The 26,989-nt window shown below is 40.9% G+C and overlaps 1 protein-coding gene across 2 annotated transcripts in view; it reads left to right on the top strand.

Annotated features, from left to right (window-relative positions):
- LOC146550810 (cadherin-4-like) overlaps positions 1-26,989 on the top strand; it is a 249,575-nt gene that overhangs the window by 190,697 nt on the left and 31,889 nt on the right. Inside the window, exons 6-8 of one of the 2 annotated variants that reach the window (XM_085258648.1) lie at positions 7,490-7,645; positions 18,938-19,082; positions 21,212-21,384. In XM_085258648.1, the coding sequence (XP_085114774.1) occupies positions 7,490-7,645; positions 18,938-19,082; positions 21,212-21,384 (474 nt within the window). Of the gene's footprint in view, positions 1-7,489; positions 7,646-10,522; positions 11,004-18,937; positions 19,083-21,211; positions 21,385-26,989 lie in introns of those variants that run through there. The other variant, XM_085258649.1, reaches the window with a different exon arrangement.

Consider the following 26,989-nt stretch of genomic DNA (forward strand, 5'->3'; position numbering starts at 1 on the left):
GAAGTAAATCGATGTGGCCCCTTTCATGTCAGACAGGCTGTCATAAAGCTCCTCGACTGTCAATTTATTTGTGCATCCATCCTTTATATTACAAGTATTTTGTGGCCGCAGACCAATATTGTCACTGAAAGCTGTGCTTATTTCAATCTTACTAGAAAACTGCTGCTAAACTGCTAGTATTTGATGGTAAACTGATTGGAGAGCAGGGTGGGAGGCAGGTTGCTGCTGACTGTGCTTTCACTGCTCTAAAATCAGTTTCTAACCATGCTTTGTGTAGGAACACAGCTAGCATTAGCAAGTGAACAGGCTTCAGTGGTTTAGCGTCATAACAGAGAAGTTTCCTGTTGCTAGCCCTCCTTGATCAACATGTGTGATACAGAGAAGATGGGGCATGTTTTATTTCTCATTTTACTTAAGGAATTGCTTGAAAAAATCCTCCACTACTTGTAATTTTCAACTATTAATAAGTAATTGTTGGTAGTATATTAGATATGTATATAACTATACTGGTAATACGATTTTACAGTTCTTCATGATTCACAATTAAATGTACAGACTTTACATACAGGTACACTTCTTGCACTGAGTTAAATTATTTGACAGATCACAGAATAGAGTATAGCAGGTTTGAAGCTAGAACATCGTACTTCATAATTCAGAAAGAGCAAGTTATCAAAAAGCTTGCAGTATGTTATTTTAAAATGCTGGACGGTGGATAAATATTGAAACAAAGGACTTGTCAGTCTCCTGTCTCATGGTTTTTGTATTTTTTGTTGACTTTAACCACTGTATTTGTTAACAACAACATCTGTTAACTACAACATCACTGATTTATCACACGTGTGTAGGATATGTTCCCATGTGTCAGAGGGAATAACAAAGGACACCATGAAAAATTAAATATGGGATTAGTTGGTCCTGAAGCCTCCAGGTATTTTACCTATTTGGAAATCATTGCAAAACTGAGTGGGGTATTGGAATGCACCCCGATATCAAACAGATGGGGCCTGAGCCACATGACCTCCTCTCCTCCCTGGAGACCTGGAAAGAAGACAGACTACACAAACACACAAGCAGCAAAAATCAAACACCACTCACACATAAAGGAGAAAGTAAACAAACAGAGGGACAAGGATAGCATGCATACAAGGGGCAGAGAGATGCTAGAGGAGGCTGAATTTCTTTGAGGACCAAAGTCCAAATCCAGAAAGAATGAGGCACCAATGGCTAAGGAAGTGGGAGGCCAGCACAGAGAAGAAAATATTACATTGAACAACACCGTGAATAAAATGTCTATTGTCTCGTAATTTTCTGTTTTACTAACATACCATCTTTGCTGTTTGTGTAAAAAGTACCCGATTTAAATCTTTAATCTTCCTTTCTGCAAGCCACATTTTCCAAGTGACTTCAACTTTTTTTATATTGGCAGAAAGACTGCAAACTGAAAGTGTGCTGCATCATCAGGGTCTGTGTACACGGTAAATTTTATTTGGAGCCCTAAGCCTCTGCATGTTTCTCTCCTTTGTTTACTTATGTCACTTTGCTCCTAATCTGCCATGGTGAGAGTTGCGTGGGCTGGTGAAAAGCCTCAGTGCTCTTGAACACTGGTACTGCGTAAAGCAGGAAAGTTGTCTGCTACCTGAGTTTGAACTAAAAACTCCTTCAAACCAGAGTAACCGAGACTTGCTACAGTAATTCAAACTATGCTTAGCACTGTTGTATGGTTTTAGAGTTTGTAGAATAGTGTAAAGTATTAAACAGCATGAAATATAATAATGATAAACTTAACAATTAAACAGCAATAGATTCACTTCCACTTAGATGTATTCTTTGATAGATGGTGAAATCTGGTTTCCTGTTGGATTCAGCACAACTGGTAGATTTGTTTTAACTCTATATTAAGATAGTGGTTAGATGGGAGTGTAATGTATGGAATATTCCAGTGGGAAATAAATAGCAGTCTTTGAATATAAAAAACACAAGCCTAATTTCTCTATATTAAAATGAGTAAAGAACATGGTAGATAAAACACCAACAGCTCAAACAAATATGTGTCAGCCAGAAACTTACTTTTTTTTATCAGTGGAGTAAAAAAATGACATAGCAGTTTCAATTCCCTGTAAGATGAGGTTATGAGTCATGCATTAAAAATGATTCTAAATACACAAAAATGAAAAACATGAAAACTGTTTACTCAGCTTACCGAGACATAGCCTTTGTTAATGGGTCAGAGACAGAATCTGTCATGAAATACATCAAACTATTTTCGATAGTTTGTATTCAAGCTAATTTCCAAAGACAATAACTAACTGCTGCCACTGCCACAAGATGGCAGTAATTTACAGGATGGATGCAAACAAGCACCATGAGATGAGCACAGATGTTGAGGTTTCACTTTGGTACATTTTTATTCATGTCGGTTTTTATATGTCACTGGGCAAGCACTGTTTGCCTTGCTTGTCCTAACTAAAGGTCTGTGAGTTAAACTGATATTGAATTTATTTGATTTTTTCTGCCTGCAGTTGACCCCATTACTCCACTTTCTATTACTTTGTGCTCAGAAACAAGCAGTGACAGAATTATGTACATTTTTAACTTGATGCCTAATGTTTTCAAAGTGGAAGCTCGATAAAATTTATGTAAAGTTAAGAGGTCATTTAGATGTGAGGGTACTACAGAAATTAATGTAATAAGCCACTTCACACATTTGAGGTTATAAGGAGCACTAAATACAATCAGAATGCATTACAATGCATTACAATATAGAACCTTTATTCTGTTCATTTCACTTAATAAGTTTTTCTTAAACTTCTGCTTTTCTATTTCTACATGTCATCTTTAGGTTGTGTAGATGACACTTCCACAGAGTTGAGGTTTAATCTTTATTTTTTAGCAGTTTTGTTACCTAATTAATGTGTTTTTGACGCTGTTGAGTAAGTGTTACTTAATTGTGAAAACCATATTCAACACTATCTCTAACTATGTATAGTTATCATTCCGACTAACTGAGCTATCCATTTCATAAGCTGTGTTCCTAATCTTGCATAGTATAGATCATATAATTTTTTAATTTTTTTTGTGGTTGGATTCAAATACTCTTTAGGACAGCAGTCCCCAACTTTTTTCGCGCCACGGACCGGTTTATGCCCGACATCACGGACCGGCCTTTTAATGTGTCGCGGATAAATACAGCAAAATAAAACTAGTACCGGTACCGAAAAAAAGAAGATTCATTCATAACACACGTGAAAAGACCCAGGAAAACCACGTTAACAATAAAAACGATAACAAAATAACGCTGAAAACCGCTAAAAACCCTGAAAACCATACATTTCACACCTGAGCCTCAACTCTCGCGGCCCGGTACCAAACGACTCATGGCCCGGTACCGGATATACTCTACGCCACTATTAATAATAGTCTTATGTATTTGTGCAGTGACATATAGTCATAAATGGTACTAGTTGGATACTTTTTAAATGTGATAGTTAATTTTTAAGCTAGAATTCATTCATCTGCACCCTGTGGTGGTAGAATGGCACTTTTGTGTTAATCATTCTCTTCTCTTCATCTTCTCCGTTTTCCCCGAAGACTCGGTGGCATGATAATTTCTCATTTGATTCAGTTTTGCCTGGCAGAAGGGAGCTAAGCTCACTGATAAGATCTCCTTAAGAACCAGACATGTTGTCAGTAATGAAGGGAATTGCTTTGATCCGTCGACAAATAGGTCATTTAGACAGTGTCTGGTTTCTGATGCCGGATGATACAGTCATGACTCTCTCTCTTGTTCACTCCCCGTCGCTGCCTCTTTCTCTCGCCGATATCACTTTGCTGGGAATTTCTCTACTAGTCTCTCTCTTGCAGAAAAACTTATATAGGCATTTAACACAAACTGCCAAGACAACAGAGGAAAGAACCGAGGAAAGGAACAAAAAAGACAAAGAATGAACTGAAAAACAGTTTTGGATTATTATTGATACTCCAAAAACTAAATCCATTCAATATTTAATATTGAATGATGTGTGAGTTTGTATGTTTATGCGTGAGTGTTTCTGTATGAGGTACAAGATAGTAAGTGTAGCAAGATGAGAAAAGAGTTTCTCCTCTTTTCATTAAGTAAACTAGAAAGAATTTATACAGTTATGAGAAGCTCTTTGTGTTCACTTCATGTCGTGCTTTTTTCAACACATTCCCTCCTCTTCTGATGTAAAATGGCAGAATGACAGTGAGAGCTGTTTGCAAGTTAGATGACATCTCGCCTATCACAATATTCTGGGATAGAAATAGGGGAATGATAACATACTTGGCAGAATCTTTGGTATCCCTGAAGACGTTACAGCTAGCCCTAGTATTGTAAGAAAAATCACTTTTTTTTTTTAACTTGGGTCTCATTAATTAGGAATGCGTGGATTTTTCTCAAATAGGGTAACACGTACTCATTGCCTTTATTATATGCAGACCAATCAACTTAGCCTGCATAGTAACCCTCAAAAGGCCTGTACTAAGCCAGGAGTCCAAAAATTGGAAGCAAAAGAATTTTCAAGTCTAAACCTTTCTTGAGATCATTAGCTGGCATAAACAAAATGTTTGAGCAGTGGAGAAAACACAACTGTTCATGCTTGAATCCTCAAATGTATGCCCATGCAACCATGCACAAATATTTGGTAGAAACAGATGAGGATAAGGACTCTGGCGTCATCCCTCAACAGTCTTAAACGTGTCTACGTGAACGTCGTGGGCGGGAAAGCTAATTGGTTGGAATGACTGTGGAAACATGCAGCTGAATCCCTGTCTCCACCCCAAGCAGGACGACTTGGAAACGGGTGGGAAATCAGGGGGGCGTGGAAAACCCAAATGGAATTATGGAGAGCTATCACTTCCTAACTGGTGAGGATTTATACACCACTGCCAAGGCCAACGGATTGAAGTAATTTCATTTTTCATGCATGGCTTCTGTCCCCACAGAGACCTGAAGCAAAGAGAGAGAGTGATGAGAGAGTATAGCAGAGGGGAGAGATGAGAGGAAAGAGAAGTGGAGATGAGAAAGAGTGACTTAAAAAGGAGAAGGGAAGGCAGAGAAAAAGAGAGACAAGGAGAGGGGAGGAGAAAAGGGGGTGAATTAAGAGAGGAAGCACTTTGGCAGTCAGATGTGTAATAATTGCTTGTATTTTCTAATGCGACAGGAGAGGTATAGCAGTCTGCGTGCTGCAGTGTCTTTTTGCTTTGGCTGTACCAGAGGGTAATGACAGTACATTGAGAGTTCAACTAAGCTGCTAGCTGGATATTTGTTAGTTTGTGGGTGTTTAACGGCTAGAGTTTCTTTGAAGTAACAGCAGTCAATGCCTGCAGCTCGTTAATTATCATAGCTGTCAGCAGTAATTCACAGAGATATGTGCAAAGCATTCTGACGTTCTCCTCCTCCTATTCCCTAAAGAAAGCACACACACGTACATGCATGCACAAATAGCATTAGTAGGCTGGTATGACAGTGCTTCTCGCATTAGAGGGAAGCTGTCTATAACTGATCACATTTGTTTGATTAGAAAGACACACCTCTACCGGATTCTTCAACCAGAAAGCTGAGTATAATGTTAATGCGAATATAGAGGAAGGGAACGGAAAAAGTTCTAATAACAGCTTCGATAATGGTGACAGGTTTTTATTCTACCTGTCGTAAGAGTCAGGATGACATCTGCCTAATACTTTGTGTCCTTCCCTTGTCCTTGTTAGTTGCTTCAGCTATTTTCTCAGCAGGGCAGAATTCCTGGTGTGTCAAAAGTGTAGCTAAATTGGTTCCTTGAGTGGTGAAAGACGGAGACAACTTTGGACAGTCTTCCTCTTCTGGTGCACTCAGGCTCTTCACTGAAATAGTCAATGATTAGAAGAAAAAGGGTCGACCATTCCTGCGCGTACGCATGTGTGCATGTGTGTGTGTATGTGTGTGTGTTTGCCTGCATACCATAGAAAGTGTATGATTGATTAATTTTGATACACCAGCTGATTTTTCGGGTTGCCATGTCGTTAATGGACAGTAATGGGTTGCTTGGAGTTTTGGACTTTATTTGGACAATGAATTGAAGAACTCCTCCAAATGAGTCCCAATTACACAGCTCTTCAGTCCAAATCACAGACCTAGCAGTGCACTTAATGCACCTATTAGTTGCCTATCTGGCAAGGAAAGCTAAACCAAAATGCAGGGCTATTTTTTAGAGAACGTTTTACTTCCCTTGCCCCACAGTTATTAGATGCATTTCATCGAGTGTGCACCTTATTTTCCTCTGGCCTATTTTGGCCTCTGCAAAATGTGTTTATTGTTATGTTTGCTGTTACCTAATTACCCATCACTTACAGAGTCATACTTTCACTTTCCTACGTAATAGGAAATTCAGATTTTTTTTCTTCTTTTGACGAATCTAAATTCTTCCAAACAGAATGCACAGCACTCCCTGTGGCAGCACTAATGGAATCCTTGAGTACCTAGAGGTTACTGTAGAAATGCCAAGCTTTGATATGTGTGTGTTTATAGTTATAGCACTCATGATGTGAGGAAATTATATTCCACAGCTTGATGAGCATTAGGTTTAAGAATGTAGTGGTTAAGGGGAGAGAAGCAAGGTTAAACCTTCAGGCAGGGTCATACTATAAAATATCAGTGAGTGCAGAGTCTGACACCTCAGAATCAGCTGATTTCTGTTCTGTCTTTAATATAAGTATCATTCAATGATACCTAATATGTTGTGGACAATTTTACTTTCATGATATAAAAATAACTGTAAATATTGCAGGCAGCTGTTTTTAGCTAAAAAGACTAACCCTCTGTATGTGAACTATTGCGTTGATGTCAAAGACCACATTAACACAGATTCTGCATATGTTACTGTGACTTTGCTCCTTACTCCATGGAAACATTATTACTTTACTTACAATTCAATCCACTATACTTAGCTACATCTTTAATACAATGATAGGAAGAAATGCCTGCCAACATCCAGTTGAAATTGATGTGAGCCTCCTCTGTGGTGTCAATGCAGTAACACAAAGGGCTTAAATGTTTCCTGCTTTGACTGTTACATAGCCAATGACTGCTTCTTAGATTGAATTGGAGATCTGCCATCATCCCAAGTCTCAGACACGAGAAATTAATGTGAGGTAATATAATGTCCCCACGGGTGATGAAATGTCATCTCGATGTCAGTTTCTTTTTTCTCTGATTGTGTGTCCTTGCATGTTTCCAGTGAATAATATACAATAGATGGTTTTTAAAGAACTGTATATCATAAATCCTTGAATAATAAACACCTCACACTCAATACTGTACAAATAGAAGTAGGTTGCCAATGGAAACTATGTTTTTTTTAGTGTAGCTTCCTGGATGCAAGAGAGAAATAAAGCCATAAAATCAATCAGATTAAAGAAGCTGCAGGGATTAATAAAATGTAGTGTGTAACTGGGATTGACTGAGCATTCCTTTTTCTTTGTTGGGATGCAGATTCGTTCCGACCAGGACCAGGACATCTCAATCCGGTACAGCATCACTGGGGTGGGAGCAGATCAACCACCAAATGAAGTATTCAGTATCGACCCTGTGCTTGGAAAGATGTTTGTCACCAAACCTCTTGATCGAGAACATCGCTCTTCATATCATGTGAGTGTCTTCTTCACACAAAATTGTGATGGATGGATATCCAGTTTGCACTTTTTCTTTACATGCAACATTATTGGGTAATGTGAAGAATAAGAGACTTTGGTAATTCATCAAAGTCACATCCAGTCAAATTACTGTTCTCGTGGCATGGTAACAGTAGCACATGGCAGACTCACAGAAAGATGTAAATACCTGAACATTTAAGAATAGAAAGTAACACTTACTGCCCATTAAATTAGGTATTAACTCTGCTTCAGATAACATTTGGTTCCACTCAAAATTAGAGTTAAATTTACTCTATGGCCAGTGTTAACCTTTCAGTGTTAATTGTACTCAATTTAGTGTCAAAATTGACAACAAAATGTGTAAAAAATATTTAACACTGAGGGTTATTCACACATTCAGAGTAATTTGATTACACTTTATAGAGCTATTTTTACTCCAAATTTAGTTTAATATTAACACTCTGATGTGTAATAATATCTCTTTTTTATTTCTCTGTAGTGTGATTTTTTCATATTCATCTTATGATGCTATATTACTAAATAACTGTGATCTATCCTACATTATGGAAATAACAACAAATATATGTCAGCGGTAGTGTCGTGGATGAGAGAAGGAGGACCCAAACGCTGGACTCACAGGCAGGTAGGTGAAGGTGGATGTTTATTGCCGAAGGAGCGAGCAAACAGTACAGAGGGAGGAAATGGCTGGCTGGCTGGCTGGCTGGCTGACTGAATGAATGAATGAATGAATGAATGACCAAGAGACTGACTGACTGAACATACAGACGACATCAGACTTACATCATCAATGACCCGACACTGAATGGGTAGCACAGAGGGCTTAAATACACAGGCTGGTGATAATGATGATAATGAGGGACCAGTGAGTACACAGCTGAACATAATGAACTAATGATAATGGGAAGAGGACTGAACATAATACACACAGACCAAGGCTAACACAATAAAACAGGAAGTGGAACAGGCAGTAGATAAACAGTGAGTGTGAACTGAAAACACTGGGTCACCGACCCAGGAACCCTGACAGGACCCCCCCCTCCAAAGGCCGGCACCCGACGGCCAAACGAAAAAGAACCAGAACAGGGCGGGCGGAGGGGGCCCAGGACGGAGGGACGGAGGCCACACAGAGACAGTTCGGGTGGGTGGCCACGTGGCCCGAGGCCGAGACGAGACAGTTCAGGTGGGCGGCCACGTGGAAGGCAGCAGCGACCACTGAGCCGGTCCGGTGGGCGGCTGCGGCGGTCGAGACGAGACTGTTCCGGTGGACCGACCGTGCGGAAGGCAACGGCGGTGACGTGGACACAGTTCGGGAGGCCGGCCGCGCGGAAGGCAACGGCGGCCACTCAGGCGAAGGCGGTCCGGAGGCCGGCCGCGCGGAAGGCAGCGGCGGCCAGTCAGGCGAAGGCGGTCCGGGGGCCGGCCGCGCGGAAGGCAGCGGCGGCCAGTCAGGCGAAGGCGGTCCGGGGGCCGGCCGCGCGGAAGGCAGCGGCGGCGGCTCTCCAGTGTTAGGCGTGCTGGCCATGGCCCGGTGGGCACAGGACCAGACGAGGACGAAGGCTCTGAGGCTGGAGCCGGACCAGGCGGAGCAGAAGCAGAGGCCGACGCCAGACCGGGTGACGTTGAAGGCGAGGCAGAGGCCGGGCCGGGCGTGGGTGCAGCCGAGGCAGAGGCCTGAAGCTGAAGCCTCTGGCTGGAGACAGGCCGGGCCAGCGGGTGCGGAAACCCCTGGCTGAGAAGCAGGAGAGCTCACAGCTGGCTCTGGGTGCTGTGGCTGCAGGTCCGGAACCGAACAGGATGGTGGACAGGGGACTGGGAAACAGGAGGTGACTGGGGGACAGGAGGTGAGGGAACTGACTGGAGGGAAAGCTGAACAGCAGGTGAGGGAACTGACTGGAGGGAAAGCTGAACAGCAGGTGAGGGAACTGACTGGAGGGAAAGCTGAACAGCAGGTGAGGGAACTGACTGGAGGGAAAGCTGAACAGCAGGTGAGGGAACTGACTGGAGGGGAAGCTGAACAGCAGGTGAGGGAACTGACTGGAGGGGAAGCTGAACAGCAGGTGAGGGAACTGACTGGAGGGGAAGCTGAACAGCAGGTGAGGGAACTGACTGGAGGGGAAGCTGAGGGAGGAACAGAGGCAGGCGTGGCTGACGACGGAGCTGAGGTTGGTGTGGCTGATGGCTGAGCTACAGACTGGGCTAGACGGGGAGATAAGGCTACGGCCTGGGCTAGTAAAGCTGGTGCCTGAGCAGGGGACACTTCAGCCAGCCTAACCAGGGATAAAGCTAGTGCGTGAAAGGCTGGATCAGGTGGTGGATGAAGTGGTGGACTGATTGGCTCTTCCGTGCCTCCAGAGCGTGAGGGCACTGGCTGGAGAGCCCCAGCTGAGTCTCTAGGGGGGTCAGGCCAGATCCTGGCCGCCCTCAGCCTAGGCGCTGGGACAGGCACGGGAGGTGGCTGGGCACCTGTCACCCCCACCCGAGGAACAGAGGTGGGTGTGGAGGTATACGGGGTCACAGCTGCCCTCGTCCTGGGTGCGGGCACAGGTGTGGGTGTCGGCTGACTGACAGGAGTGGAAATGATGACTGGGTGAGTGATACTGACAGGTGTATCTGGCTTTATTCTGGTCCTTCTGCCACCACTATTTACAGTCTTTGACTGAACAGTCTTTGGGGGAGCAGAGCAGAAAAATTCTTCCCAGTCCACTTCATCCTCTAGGAGGGAAACATCCCATGAATCAGAAAAGGGTCTATTGTGTGTTTTAAGTGGATAATCAGACGGTGAGTGCGAAAAACAGTCACTGGAGCTCACCATCGGGAGATGCTGGAAATAGTCCTTGTTATGGCGACGTGTGCGCCGCTTTCTCCGGGAAGAGGCAGTGGGCGGGGTACACAGCCGAGCCTCTGGCACGGGAGCCTCCATTGAGCCGAGGTGGGAGGCGGAGCCACCGTGCCATGGCGAGGTTGAAGGTCCGGTGAGTAAAATGGCTGGCGGGCGAGCGAGGAGCGTAGCAGCGGAAGAGCGAGCGGCCGAAGCCTGGCCTGTGACGCCCACTCTCCGCGGCGAATGCTCCGATGCAGGTGAGGCAGCAGGTGGAGGACCGCGGCGTCTCCGAGGCCCGCCCAGAGCCAGGCGAGTCCCCTCAAAGACGTGCTCCCTCTCTGAGAAGAGCCGCTGTTTCCACCTGAGCTTCTCCGCCCAAATGGAGAGCGCTGCGTCCTGCCGCTCGAAAAGGTCCGAGTCCGCTGGGTCCACAACGCGTGGTCGGGTCATTCTGTCAGCGGTAGTGTCGTGGATGAGAGAAGGAGGACCCAAACGCTGGACTCACAGGCAGGTAGGTGAAGGTGGATGTTTATTGCCGAAGGAGCGAGCAAACAGTACAGAGGGAGGAAATGGCTGGCTGAATGAATGAATGAATGAATGAATGAATGAATGAATGAATGACCAAGAGACTGACTGACTGAACATACAGACGACATCAGACTTACATCATCAATGACCCGACACTGAATGGGTAGAACAGAGGGCTTAAATACACAGGCTGGTGATAATGATGATAATGAGGGACCAGTGAGTACACAGCTGAACATAATGAACTAATGATAATGGGAAGAGGACTGAACATAATACACACAGACCAAGGCTAACACAATAAAACAGGAAGTGGAACAGGCAGTAGATAAACAGTGAGTGTGAACTGAAAACACTGGGTCACCGACCCAGGAACCCTGACAATATACAGGTTAAAGTAACAGCATTTATTATGTTTCTCATTTCAGTGTCATTTAATTAACGTAACAAACCTTTACAATTCACAGTTCTATGATGCTCACTAGAGAAAGCAATATGACATTTCCCCAATGTCGTAGTTGTTTGCAGAAAAGTAAAAAAGTTGGTCAGGGATGAACTGTATGATGTACCAAAGACATAATGGGCCCTAAAGAGTTCATCAAGGGCTCCTACTGAACCTGTCGCTTTACATGGAAGTGCATGCTTCTCAATCACAATGAAGGTGTGAATGCTGCTTCTTGTGGATCCCTGAGTAAGAAGGTAGGACTGACTGCTTCGAGTGATGTTAATAATAATAATAATAGACAGGCTTCAACCAACATAATTAGCAAACGTACTCATGGGCAAATAAATAAATCGCTCTTGTAATAACGATCGGCAAAAGGCTCAACCTACGTCGATAGTCGATATATGCGTTCAGTCGCCCAACCTTACACCACAGTCACCAGATCTCAGTCCAATAGAGCACCTTCGGGATGTGGTGGAACAAGAGAGTCAGATGATGGATGTGCAGCTGATAAATCTGCAGGAACTGTGTGATGCTGTCTGGACAATATGAACCAAAATCTCAGAGGAATGTTTCCTCTATCTTGTTGAATCTGTACCATAAAGAATTAAGGCAGTACTGAAAGCTAAAGAGGGTCCTTCTAAGGATTAGTGAGGTGTAACTAATAAAGCGAGTAGTGGGTATATATTTATCAATCAATGCTCTTATTCACTTCTCTCCAGAGAATTAGATACTTTATGCTAACTGTATTATCTTTTGGCAATAAATTAGTCTTATATTTAGCTTACAATCATGAGAGGAATATTAAATATTGTAGTGATTATTAGCATCAATGTCAGCCTGTTAAGACTAACATTAGTTCTGTAGCTAGTGACTATTGATATCGGTAAATTCAAGTAGGACACATACTCTGGTTGTCTCATGGTGTGTGATTGATGCTTTAATGCTAGAATGTTTGTTTAACTTGTACATAACAGCATTTTAAGAATGTTTTTTGGCCCGATGCACCATGTAAAACCATCTTTTTTTCAATGCACGCTGTGCATTTTGACAAAACACCAACATCTGCACTACCTCATTTGAATGAAACTTTCATCATGTTGAGCCTCTCCTGTCACCTTTGTGCTGTGCATGCTGTTCTAGGCATCGAAAATACGGAACAATCAGAAAAAATGCATTTCATTTGGAAACAGCTTGTTGTATTGCTGCTCAAGCTTATCTTTTCACGCATCTTTCTGCTGCTGTGAAGGGAAACTGTGATGCAGTGAGCGACAGCACTGGGTTCATCAATTTAGGTTTCTATCATTGGTTTTCTCTCTCTCTCTGTACCTGCCACCATCTCTGTGCCTTTTTTTAATGGCACCTAGCCTGAGTTACAGTCATGGTAAGCTGGCAAATCTAACCTTTCAGTGGTAGGTGAGCAGATTTATACCCCAGAGAAGCTCCAATCAATGAAGTAATTTGTTAAGAAAGGAAGGCGCTTGCTAAAGGCTGCCTAAGTGAACTGCTTGTTTGTTTTTGAAGAAAAGTGTTTCTTGGAGGAGAATACAAAATGTGGTTGGAAACCAGATGAGACAAAGTAAAGATGTATGTTTAACAAGTTAAGAAAGGTGTTGCAGTTCACTTTAAAGGACCCTCGCTGTTATAGCAGCAAATATGCAATTAAATAGCATTGTAAGAAACTCAAACGCTCTCAGCCTCTGAACAATAAAGCCAAGGAAAGTCTTGTTTATTGAGCATTGTTAACCAGAAAACTGCAACATACCTAAAGTTAGTACTTGACTTTGTGGTCTCGGTTTTGTTTACTTCATTTTTCATGCAAGGACAGAACAAAGTTATGGTCTAGCTCTTTTTTATTTCAAAAGAATGAGCACTCTGAAATTCAAAACCAGCCATGCAACAAGATGCATTCTTATGAGGAAAAAAACCTTGAAGCTTCTGGGTCTGTTGTTATCTCTATCAGGACGCTGCCTCCTGCCAAATGCATAGCGCTGTCTGGTACGGTCTGTTTTCTCCCCCTCGTCTTTCAAGATAATAACTTTAATGTGGACCCAGAATTACATTTTGCCTTCTTTAAACATGGCGGTAATCTCTGACTCCTGCTGTTATTGAATTAGGGTGTGGGTTTATGTGGGATGGAGGGATGAGGGTGGGTGTAGATAAGGGGCCTGGCTCGTAGCCCGTTACAGCACAGTGAGATGTGATATGCGATGGCAGCACACGGATATTGGGTGCAGGACAGATCAGACAATGCAGTGGAAAAAGTAAAGTCAAATTAACCTCAGGGAGACCTGAAGATGCAATTTTGGTGGAGGTGCAGAGTGGAAGCAGACGGTGGAGAGGGCAGAATGAGCAGCAGTGAAGAGGATCTTCACCTCTCTGAGGAGAAGAAGTCGATGGAGAATGCTACTTATTCTATTTCCTGCCACAACGAGCCTGAAGGCTGTTTCATATATCTGACACTCATGCTCCTACAGTGACCAGGTAGCTTTTTCCTATCAGGTAACGCTCATAAGAGAAGGATACCATTCCCTTGATTCATTCTACATGTTGAAAAAAAATAGCTCTTGTTAAAATTGAGAACCTTTGTCTGTTCTCTCCATGTTTTAACTTTTCCCTCAGTCTTTTCCAGTTTAGTTTATCTTCGGTTCTGATGAATATCCTAACGATAATGTAGAGAGACCTTCGCCTGAAATTGATCGCTGACATATGACCAGAATAAATATTTACAAGCCGGTGTTGTTAGGAGCAGGATGTAGATAAGATCAGATTTTTCTTCTTTTTTTTCTTTACTTCATATGATATAAAGTAAACATCCCCGGTACTTCCACCTGACAGGAATATCGCTGAATAAGTCATGCTCAGGGATATAAACATTCCCAAGTTAAGTGAACTGAATGAAAACAGCTTTAGGGAAAAGTTCATTTCTAAATACCACTTCAGTTTGCTTGTTTGACCTTCTTGTAAGCAGTGAAAAAAAATAATTCAGGCATTTATTTAAACTCGACATTTCCCTGATAATGCAGATGTTTCCGATTTTTTCATTTTCTTTCAAACTGTTGGTTGTTTGGGAGGTTTTTTGCTCAAAAAGTGAAAGAAGTAAGGACACGTTTGACAGCATGTATTGATTTTAGTAATAACTTCATGTACAAAGTTTGTGAGAAATCCTAGTTGGTGATTCCATTGATCTGAGCAAAGCTGAGTTGAATTTGAGATGGGTTGACCGTGTTTGTGGAGTTAGAGATGTGAAGAGATTTCAGGACTCTTTCAAACAAAACCAGACAGAATGTTGATCAGGGATCCAATATGATGATTCTGAAACCGACTCCTTGCTTTTACAGTGGAGCCAACTTTCAAAAAAATAAGATGTTTGTTGTTTTGCTCTTTGCTGAGATAAAAACTTTGGTGTGTAAGTGTAAAAGAGATAACAAGTTTGGAGAAATAACATAAGCATAAAGGCAATTTGTCTGAAAGAAAAATGTCCAGAATTTTTGTTTTGACTTTTATTCAGTGTGGCTCTGTATGTTTAGGAAATCTTTTATGGTTTTCTATACTATAATTCAAAACCTCTGATTTTATCAGCCTGTATAAACAGTGCAGAAGTGTTTTTCAGTTTGGCTCTAGAGGTCCACTGAAAAACACTTGCTTTCAGTTAATTGATGTTTTTATTTGTGTTGTTTTTTGCTTTGTTTGTACCTGACAGAAAGATATTTTAGATGTTGAGATTGTCCATCACAGAATAATATTAGGGAGGTACCGTACCAGTTTGATTTCTTTGGTGTGAGATGTGATGGCGCAGTATGAACCAATATCATAATGTTAATCGAAATAAATTCTTGCAATTTTTATTTTGTTTGAAACAAAATGAGTTATTATATTTAGGAATATAACATAATACCTTTCTCCAAATACATATCAAGCAAACAGCTTGTCGCCATTCACTGTTACAACCATCTGCTTCTTGTGCACACACATGTCCTTCATGATTTGATTTAACCACTCTCCTAACATCGCTTTTAGTTATTGTTGGGAAATGGGTGGCATCAAGGTCCTTTTAATAAATTGCTGGGCTACAAATCTTCATGACACAATGCCTCAGTGTCTTCATGACATACCAGTAGAAACAGACTGAATAAACATGAATTCTTTTGAAAGGCTTACCAGGAGATAATATCGTCACTCTGAAAAGAACATGTTTGTAATGGTAATACTTCTGGAACACCATCTTGTGGGCAGATCGAAACAAAGTGGAGATATTTGGCTATAATACATGATGCTGTGTTTGATAAAAAGGAAATGCAGCATATTAGCACAAACACTTCATATCAGCTGTCAGGGATTGTGGTGGAGGGCTTGCTTTGCAGTCACAGGACTGGGCACCTTGACATTATTGAGTCAACCCTGAACTCCTCTGTTTACCAAAGTACTCTAGAGCAGCGGTCCCCAATCCCCGGGCCTCGGCCCGGTACCGGTCCGTGAGTCGTTTGTTACCGGGCCGCGAGAGTTGAGGCTCAGGTGTGAAATGTATGGTTTTCAGGGTTTTTATTGGTTTTCAGCGTTATTTTGTTATCGTTTTTATTGTTAACTCGGTTTTCCTGGGTCTTTTCACGTGTGTTATGAATAAATCTTCTTTTTTTCGGTACCGGTACTAGTTTTATTTTGTTGTATTGGTCAAAAATTGGTCAAGCAACATGGCAGTGAAGGACACTGAAGCTAAAGACACCAGCAAATCTATATCAGGATGGTTGAAAGAAAAGACTCAGTGTTGCAGTAGTCCAAACAAGACCTCAACCTGACATTTCCTGATAAATATTGTGTCTGGACCTTAAGAGAGCTGTGTATAAATAAATGATAAACTGAAGAAATGTGATAAAGAAGAGTTGGCCACAATGATGGGAGAGATTAGAAAAAAATAATAAGGTCAAGCTACTAAAGGTAGTTCTACATCCTGCTGGATCACGAGATGCATTTAGCTCTTTACAGGACTGTCTTGTTAAAACTCTCTTTTTCATATCATAGCTATATATATTGGCTGATTAATTAATTTAGTGCCAAATCCTTGCAGTACTGTTTATGACCCAAACAGAGCAGCTTCTGTGTAAACATTCATGTCGCTAAAAACTGTGAACTCGCAATCATAAATGAAGCCGAGTCAATTACTGTGACAACATTTTTGTCAGCTTTTATTTTCTGTCATCTTGATTTTGGTGGCTGTCATAGGGCACTGCTTAGACAGACGTTAGCGAGTAAATCAAACTGAATCTGTAAACACGGTGGTTTTAAAATATGATGGTCCATTTCCAGTAGAAAGGAAATCTTGGTGTAGATAAATTTAATTTAGAAAGTATTGGCAAATCTTAGATTAGATACATTCTCAGAAAATAAATGTGTTATTGTGCCTCTAGTGATACGACTTATCGCTGAGGTAGTGCTCTCTAAGGTGTTGCTGTTGTACTGTGTGGTTTATCCTCTAGACAGAGACCAGGCTTGAACCTCCAGAACAGTTTTATACATTTTTAAAGAATGTGGGACATTAATTTGTTTTGTATCATTATTCATTAAATGGGCAATAGACTGGCATTTGTACAGTGTCTTTCTAAGCCTGCTATCTACCACAGACTTAACCTACTGTACTGCACCTTACATCTGCACCTGTAGCTCATTTCCCTAACTGAACAGGCAACACTGCTAACCGTTGTGATGAAGATATAAAAAACAGACGTTTGAATACAGTTAATATATTAATATCTTTCCCAGTTTCTTTTTGATTGGGCTAAACACAAACTGTCTGATATTACATCTTAAAATATAGGCGAAACCATGTGAATGTATGTTACTGCTTTATACATACACACATGCCCTTAGCTCTCAAAGAAGTCCATATAGTTACCTTGAAGCTCATTAATGAGGGGATGCAGAAGGCACAACATTGACTTATATTACACTGGTTCATTTTATTATATATTTATTATTTTTTCTTTCGGAAAGCAAATGTTTCACCCATTATTTTTCTCCGTATTACAGTTTTTCTCAAATGTTAAAACACAAAAGCCAATCCTGTAACCCAAATGACCAGTAGTCTAAACACATTTACTAAATGTAGCCACCATATTCCAGTACCATAAACACATGTCACATGAAGACACAATTCACAAAACACAACCCTCTGTACTCATAAATCTAAACACATTTTTCCTTGCTAAAACACATGTTGCAAAACAACTCTGCTCATATCCTCAAATGAAAGCCCATGTGATGCAAAATGCTTGCCACAGTCACCAATCTTTGAACACAGGGAACACACCTGGCGTCATTCACTACACACAATGACTCAAAATTGAAGACACTTGTTGCTAATGCTGTACCCACATGTAAAAGCAAGTTCAGAGTGCACAGTATGCTGAAGATTCCAAACAAACACAATGGATGAAGGCAGAGTCAGGGGAAGAGGAATTTGATGCAGAGGAGGGAGAAGAGCTGGCCCTGGAAGAAGAGGAGCAGGCCAACATGGGAGAGGAGAAGGTCCAGGAGGGAGAGCAAGACAACCTCGCACCATCATTACGGACGAGATGCGAGCAACAGCTCAGCGACATGATGCCGCACAGTGATTGTGGTGTGTGTGTGGTGTGAATAACGTAAATAAAAAAACTTCACACCCTGTTCATGTTTTCAAGATTACTGTTGTGTGCAATAGATTCTGTTTTTGCATTGAGTTGTGTTACAGTAGTGTACGTACATGCAGGATTTTCTATAGATTTATACTACTCATATGAAACTCACAAATCTAAATGCCTAATCCTCTGCAGAGATCTACGACGATCCGTTACTGTATAGTTTCTAAAATATGCATTGGCAGTTATGAAACAAAGAACCTTCTCACAAATTGAGCATTGTGTTTTCAATTGTTTTGCTGTAGTGTGTAATGCTGTGTATAGTGTTTACAGTTTTGACAGCTTCGAGCTGCTCTCTTGGTGTGAGAGTTTGAGTTTTGCAGTGGGAAGGTGTGGTTGTGTTTATGTAGCTTTAGAGAAGGGTGTTGTGTTTGGACATTGGGGGACCTGGTGGTAACGTTTGTGACATGTGTTTTAGCATTTGAGAAAAACTGTAGTAAAAGAAGCGCTCATCAAAGCCTGATTCTAAATGATTTATCATTTGTTTATCCTCCCATAATAACAATTCATGCAGGAGCGCAGTCTGAGTTCATTACTCCCTCAAAATATACTATATTTTAAAGATGAGCATGAAAATTCAATGTGCCCCTGTTCTACAAGTGGGTTGAAACAGCAGGCAGTGAAACAGGGCAGCGGCGACACCGAGATGCTGGAGGTCGAGGTGGCAAAATTAGCATTCTAAATAGATGTGTACAATGTGAGAAGACTGAGGCATATTATGTGTGTATGACCATGAGTGGCATATTTTTATCTATAATCATTATCTCTAATCTGAACGTGTTTTTTCTGTTTCCTTCCTAGCTGCGAGCCCATGCTGTGGACATGAACGGCAACCAGGTTGAGAACCCTATCGATCTGTACATCTTTGTCATCGATATGAATGACAACAGACCCGAGTTCAAAAACCAGGTCTACAATGGCTCTGTGGATGAAGGCTCGAAACCAGGTAATAAATTATAGATGGATAAAAACAATTGAAACAATTACAATAGAAACTTTTTTTTTTGTTTTAAAAGTCAAGAAATTTATGGGTGAACAGAAAAAGAACAGCGAGTATATCAGGAGAGATTGGTGTTGTTAAAAGTATGACTAAACCAGTGAATCTTTGATGCAACAGAGAATTTTCCATTCCCCTTGATTTAGCAGACGGACAGAGAATCGGTCTCGTAGAGTGGCTTTTCATTTAGCCTGGTGCAGCAGTGGTCATAAACCAAAGAGGGTGCTCAGGCTGGAGAGGAGATTGAGGATTAAATGTACCACGCTGTAGCACCACTGGGTCATTTTATGTCTAACCTCAAAGCAGAAGAATCACAGAGATGAGCTCTCTGTGTGCAAGCGTGTGTGAGTTTGAACCCGATGAGCCAGAGTTTATTGCACCAGAGGTGATCTCAAAAGGTGTCCAGGTGCTCAATACCTTTTTCTTTCTGTTTTGCTTTCTTTCCTTCTTACTTTTGTCACACCTCACTTTTATTATCTTTTCTTTTCCTTTTTTGATTTCCTTTCCTAAACGATACCATCCCTGTTGCCCGAGCCTCGCCTCACACACCGTACAAGTCCCTGTACGGCATGCATGACATTCAGTTGAACAATAATCATAAAAAAGAGAGTTTTAGAATTTAGAGCTCCAGTGGTTTCAATGGAAGGGCAATTACAGACTTGAATTAGTTTGCAAATTAAAGAGTCATTATGGGGACCTAATCCTGTCAGGCACAGCTTAGGATCCCCATACAAAGGGTCCACATTAAACCCCCTAAGTCTGCAGCTTAATGAAATTACCCCGGCGATGTGTGACACATTGTGATTCTAAATCTCCTTCAGTCTATCCCCACATCTCTTTAAAAAAAAAAAAATGATGGGTGGAGGACTGATAGTCTCTCCACTTGGAATCACACCAAATATGGAGTCTGTCCTCTATTTCCCTCTTTTCCTCTCCCTCTCTCTGTTCCTAACAGCTTTTTTGTTGTCTCGCTGAGAGGCCTTCAGAGTACTCCCTCTGGCCGAGTCATTGACAAATGTTGCTTTGAAATGTAATGAAGTTTGAAATGGGAGCTGCGGTTACAATTATCCTCGGACAGGGGCTGTCACTGGCATGATATCACTATCTCTGGCAATTAGAATTGGCTACAAGAGAGGCAGAACAAGAGGGAGAAAGGGATGGAGAGATTGGGTGACAGGCAGTGATCCCACAGAGTTATACAAGTAGGGAAGGAACCTAACAAGTGTTGCTTTCTTGAGAGAGTAGACGCTTATTCTCTGCAACACAAATGCGTCATAATCAGTTTTTATTATTCGTTTTTAACATGTCCTTTAAATATAAAAAACATCATCTTTATAACATATGATTTTAATAATATTTACATGTGTATATATACTTTTGTGTTTGATTTTCTAGTATTTGTCCAAGTCGTTATTTACAGAACAGCTACCCATATTTTTGTTCTGTTGGCGTAGATTTCTAAGTACCTGTCCCATTAATATACATTCATTAAAATTATATTAAATAATGTTTCTATGAAAATTACATCTGTATAGATGCAGCAATTTAATCCGTTATGACATCTTAGTAAAACAATAGAATGTAATTGTAAAATTATAGTAATTTTTGCTGAAAAGCTGCCCACATGGACATAAGTAGTAATTACAGGATAATTTCCCTACAGTTCCAATGTCTCTGTCACGAGTGTGCTTTTTTAATATATTATACAGTCACGTGAAAAAGAAGGTTTTCACAGTCCTGTGACAGAGTCTGTGGTTACTGCTTTCATAGCAAGGTAAGAAGTAGCCATGTGCTGCTCATCAAATACACTCCATTAATTGACTGATGAGCAAGTGTGATCACCTCTGTAAAAGCATAGGCAGTTTTTCGTTCTGGAGCATTTGAAAAAAGCAACTGCTTTAAACCAAAAGCTTAACCAATGACTATTGGTAGTAGACAGAGGGGAGGTCAAGCTTCACCATGTCAAGTCAAGTTATTTACAAAGATAGCTATAATAAGCCACTGTTATGGTTGGTAGTTGATCTATAAAGAGTATGCCGGTGGACATAAATGCTGACAAATTTTCTGTGTTTCATCAGGAACATATGTGATGCATCTGTCAGCATTTGATGCAGATGACAACACCACAGCTAATGGAATGGTGCGCTACCGGATCCTGTCCCAGACGCCGCACAGCCCGATCCCTAACATGTTTACCATCAACAGCGAGACTGGAGACATCGTGACAGTGGCGCCTGGTCTTGATCGAGAGGTTGGTCTTCTCTCTCCTGACGCATTCATCAACTCGTACCACTTTATAGTAACAAGTGTTAATAAACAGTAAATTTTTAATGTGAAGTAACTCTTTTCAGTCAACAACACTGACATTTTAATTAATGTTTACTAACTGATTAATATACAACCTTTTAATAGTATGTGATTGTCATTGTAAAGTGGTAACTGATTCATAAAACTTTCTTGGCTGATAAATACTGTTTGGTACATCTATAGATATTTTTGAATGGCTAGTATAAAGTTAGAACTGGTGTTAAAATACTTGTTTTGAAGCTGCATAGGTTTGCGGGTGGTGTAAATCAGTTACAGTTATTTACTTGTTCAGGAATGTGAGTAAATAACTGTAATTTGACATCTTAGTTTAAAACGAATAATGCATTTTACTTTTTTTCAGCTCTTTTGAAAAACAGTTCATCTGAAAATTTATGGATAACAACAGTAATTATGTTTTGGCATTACAATTATCCTTTTAATTAAAGCATACTGGTGGATTAACCATTGCAGAGACATGAAAAAGTATTTCAGCAATTACCATCAACATTCATTTAGAGCAGCTGTGGCATAAACCTTACACTGGATGGTGGTGAATTTAATTTATTTAGTGTTTGGGAAAGTTTGGAGGGGCACTTGTTTTACTGCTGTTAAAAACCCTAACCCTTATAAATATTCCTAACATGCCACCGGCTTTGACTAAATGCAATATTTAAAACTCGGGTAACTGAGATATGCGTACTGATCGATAAAAATAACACAAAATAACAATAGCTCTTTATTTATCATTAGCAAATGTTATAAGTGCAGATCTCATCAGACTGTAATTGTCTCTAATCAACTGTGATGTCATATTTATTACTATATAGAATAATGGATAATGTATTTGTTACACAGACTGGAACAATTTTTTAAAAATCATCATTTCATAACAATATAACAATGAAATGACCATTTAACTAGTTTTAATTGCCCATTAATTTACAGAAAAGCTTATTATATATAAGCTTATATTTTCTATTGTGCAGGTAAATACTTTTTCCATTTAAAAAGCACTGCCAGGAGCCTAATGAGCCTTCTGCTGGAGGTTTCTTCCCTTTAAACTGGAGTTTTTCCTTCCCACTGTTGCCAAGTGCTTCTCACAGGGTATCACCTGACTGGTGAGGTTTTCTCTCGAATATTATATTGTCTTTTCTTACTATATACATTTTCCTCGAGACACCTGTTCCTGTTAATTGGTAATTGGTGTGACAAAGGATGATAAAATAATTTTTAGTCATACAGTGTGGGAACCCTTGCATTGCTGCACAGTGTCTGAATGAGCCATACCTGGTCAAAAGGAAGACATTTGTATCTGTGTTCATGGAGCACAGTTCCTAATAGCATTGTTTACTCTGATGACATCCTAAGATATGACTTTCAAATGTTACGGTGCCATTTGTCCCCGCACACACACACATAAGTCATCTTTTTTTTATATTAAATTGTCCACGGTCACCTTGTTTGTGGAGCTCTAAAAGTTGTGACAAGATCCAAATGTGTTTATTCTCACAACATGGATGTGCCAGTGACAACTCTGCAAAGAAATCTCCGAGACAGATCATCCTCCCAGACTGTCACCAGTGACAGACCTATTAACAACACATCACGCAGCAGTGGGCTGCTCGTGAGTGTGCGTGTGTGTATGTGTGCGTGGTGTTTGTGTGGTAAAGATAGAGTGGAAATATCTGAGATAGAATGCCCTTGACACCTGTCAGACAAACACAAAAGCCCATAATCACATCTACACTCGATAAAACACAGGCAATAGAGTGAAAAAACGAAAACTGAAGGGAGCAATAGAACAAAAACTGAGCTGGTAAGGTGGGTTATTACAATGAGGGGGGAGTAAGTGTGTGAATTTGTTAGTGAAGATAGTGTGATGGAGACAGAGAAGCAGGATGAGACATGATGGTGCCAGAGGGAGAGAGGTACAAGGGGAGCATAGACTAAAAATGTCTCAGCTGAACCGCTTTTCTTTTTGCTCTGGTTTATCAGTACACTGCTAATCCACACAGTCACCCCTAAACGTAGGATTACACTCTTGGCACCCCTAAACACACGCATGCACACAAACACACACACACACAGAGACAAGATTGTACTTCAAAGAACTTGTGTTGAGATAATTATTTCCCTTGCCCATAACCTTTTTAATAACATATGTTTTTCCAGGTTAGTATCACTGGGATCAGCGTTCTCGCTTTCACTTCCTTTTCAGATCACATCTGCTTACTTTACAATCAGACAACAGCCACGTGTAAATATAATATGCACAAGCTGGTCATATTCCCAACAAGATGAAAGCTCATCTAACTCTTCATCTTCCTGCTACTTTCCACAAGCTTGACAAAAACACTACAGGCAGACCTACGTCAGCAAAAGAAAAAGTCAAGCCAACAAAGAATCATCCCTCCATCCAACCTGGGACCTGTCATATTTTCTGAAAAATCTACTAACCCCATTTAGCATTGATGTCAAATTACAGTAAGGCTAGTAATACAGACATTTTTAATGCTTTTTGATGCCATGTCTAAGACCCGTGAGCAGATTTCATTAACCAGATAACACATCAGTACTGCATGTTGATACCAGGTGCAAATGAGGCTCGTAAATCTTCAGAAAAGAGACTAAGGGAAAAGAATGGCTACACATTGCCTCTTTTCCCTTTAAACATCATCATCCGTACATTTTCTAGCACTCATCTACATCCCGGCCCCAGGTTTACCTTTCACACTAGCCCAGAAAATGTTTTTAACCTCACACTAACAGTTAACACTCCTAAAGTGAGAATGAACCAAAATGCATTGTTCAGGCAAAGTTGGTGTCCTTAGATTAACAGAGTCTCTGCAGATCAATACATAGTTGATAAGTGACAAAATTTAAACCCATTTGAAAACCTTTGGGGACACTTTCCACCTCCACTATCCAAACAACAAATGAGGGCATTACTTTTGGAAGAATGGGATGTAAGTAGAGTCAACAAGACTAAATTTAATTCCAGTGCTGGTGTTAAATTAACTCCTGACTCTGGGGAAGAGACTGATAATCAGTATTTTGTGTCAGCCTCAACTTAAGCGTTTCTTTTCTGACTTTGTAAAATAAAATGCAACACATAAATATACCCAAGAATATAGATTTATTGAACTTGTATTTATTAGTAGAAGAATGAATTCTAAATAAAGTTATACTCATTTTCTTTACCTAATTTATTTGTGGTAGTCATGTCAGTCTAGTGTGAGACTAGGGTAAGGCCACTGCATACTGCTGCCTTTTACAGCTTTACAGTTTCTCCTTTCCTTGTGCTCACTGTGTGAAAGCATACACTCAAATGTGCACCTCCTTAGACACATGTGAGTGAAATGGTGAAATGAAATGAAATTGGCAACAATTTCAATTTATGTTACTGTAAGTATGATAAAACAATCTCCCAGCAAATCAAGAGCACAACAGAAATAGAGCAAGAACCTAGAGAAAGCACCATTTTCAGCCTTTTTACTTATCCAGAAATATGATAAATATCCCAGACTGCAGTAAAGTGAAAATATATATATGCCAAAAGCTGTTGACGTAACAGCCATGAAATGCCTCCAAACTGCTGACCCTTTGCAGTTAGCTTTCTTCAGGCAATGCTCTCTCTCTAGCAGCTAGTGCACTGCTGGTGACAGGTGGCGTCTTAAAGCCAAAGAGCCAGAGCTGGAGTGGATCGGCTCATAGATCTTTCCCCGCTGTCAACAACGCCTAATCCAACTTTTTGAATCAGGATTAGAACAATATCCAAACCATATATCAACATGTTAACATGTTATCAACAGTTAACACAAAACCAGTTAACTATTGGTTCTAAGATGTTACATAACCAGTTACTACTAGTCCAGAGTTGGCACTGGGAGAGAGCCCATCTTTCTCTTTGTGAAAAGACATTTTAAACAAGCAAGTTGAAGAGTAAGTCTCATGGCAGCCCTACTAACCGGCTTGGTTCTGCTCGACTTTCAAGCAGAAAGTTGTATGCACGCTGAGTCAGTGTAAGCTTGCATATAAGCACTTCATCACCTGAAAGTCAAGAAAACTGCTGGATCTAGCAGAGCTATCATTTGCCACATTAAGAAAAAAATAAAACAAACAAAAAATAAAATTGGGTGCACATTCGTATATATGGTGTAGCTATGTACACGTATTTCAGTGACGCTGATTTGATTATTTAAAAATGAAATTGTCTTAGTGTCTTAAATAAACTCAGGAAATTTGTGTTTGGTTGATTATTTCTTTGTTTTAAAAATGTCTCTTGGCCTTAAATCTTATACTGCTGGAAAGACTGTTTATTTCTCCTTAAATGGTGCCACACAGGGACGTCAGTACCCAGTCATAGCCACGACAGCCTGGCACATCCTCGTCATGCTGGTCACCAGCTTGGTCACACACTGCTGTGGGATGGCATCCTGTTTCTCAACCAGCAAGTCAGCCAATGTGGTTGTGTTGGTTACTCTGGCACGAACAACATGCCCAAGCTGATCCCACAAGTGTTCAATGGGATTGAGCTCAGGACTGCAGACAGAACATTCCATCCTCTTGACTCCCTGAGTGCTGATGGGATGAGAAAATGTCGTTTTGTGACACCTATTTGTGTCCTGTCTCTGACACCCCCTGTTATATGGAACTTGCCCTTCAATTTAGAGATGGTACTTGGTGTCACTCCAAATAATGCTGCAACTTTCCAGTGAAATACCACCTTGAAGTTGTTCTACAGCACCTGCTTATCCAGCAGACACCAATTGGCATACACATTTTGTGTTGTCTTGTATTAGCTTCTTCCAAAGGGTGTCAGAACTCAGTCATGTAGGAGGTTCTAAGAAGTGAGACATCAGCTGTGGTGGTTCAGCACTCTGATTGTGATCTCTTCTGGATGCCACTTATGTCATGCCAGAAGAAGACCCTGGGGTAGACCCAAGAACTACCCCACCTACCCCAATCTGCACTTAGATTGCTGCCTCCACCACCTGGATAAGGAACTGGATGTTGCAAAATATTAATGGATATGTATGATGGATGAATATAAATAAACTTGTGTGCAAACAGTTTCTCCAGCATATAAATGCATATTTCAGTGTCCCAGCATTTTTCCTAGACGGCAGATAAAAGTCTTAACCTTGCCAGAAAAAAGTACCTTCTGTACTGTACATAAACTTCACAGGAAGATTCGACGATGCACACTGCAGTGTTTACCTGGTCCACTTTTAGTCAGCACTTTAGCCCTTTGAAACTTGGAAAGTTTCTGCACCTCCCTTCTCTTCTTGGACTGGAGTGTTGGAGGTGTTAGGCACACAAAAAAAGCACGATTTATTTTTGGTATTATCCCTCCCTTGTGCCTCAGTTGCATCCCCTGCCGCCTCTTATCCTATCTTCTGTTCTTTACTTTTGAAATGTCTTCTTCCTCTTCTTTGTAAACTCCCACACTGATTCTCTTTTAAAGATTTCCACTGGTCTGCAGTGGACTTTTAAGAGCTTGTTGACAGTAACAGACCTTAGTACTCCAGAGAAGACTGGCTATGCTG

The sequence above is a fragment of the Mchenga conophoros genome, linkage group LG20 (assembly GCF_057382185.1).
Source record: "Mchenga conophoros isolate Kocher_MC1m ecotype Shallow Benthic linkage group LG20, M_conophoros_male_GT1.1, whole genome shotgun sequence".
Classification (NCBI taxonomy): domain Eukaryota; kingdom Metazoa; phylum Chordata; class Actinopteri; order Cichliformes; family Cichlidae; genus Mchenga; species Mchenga conophoros.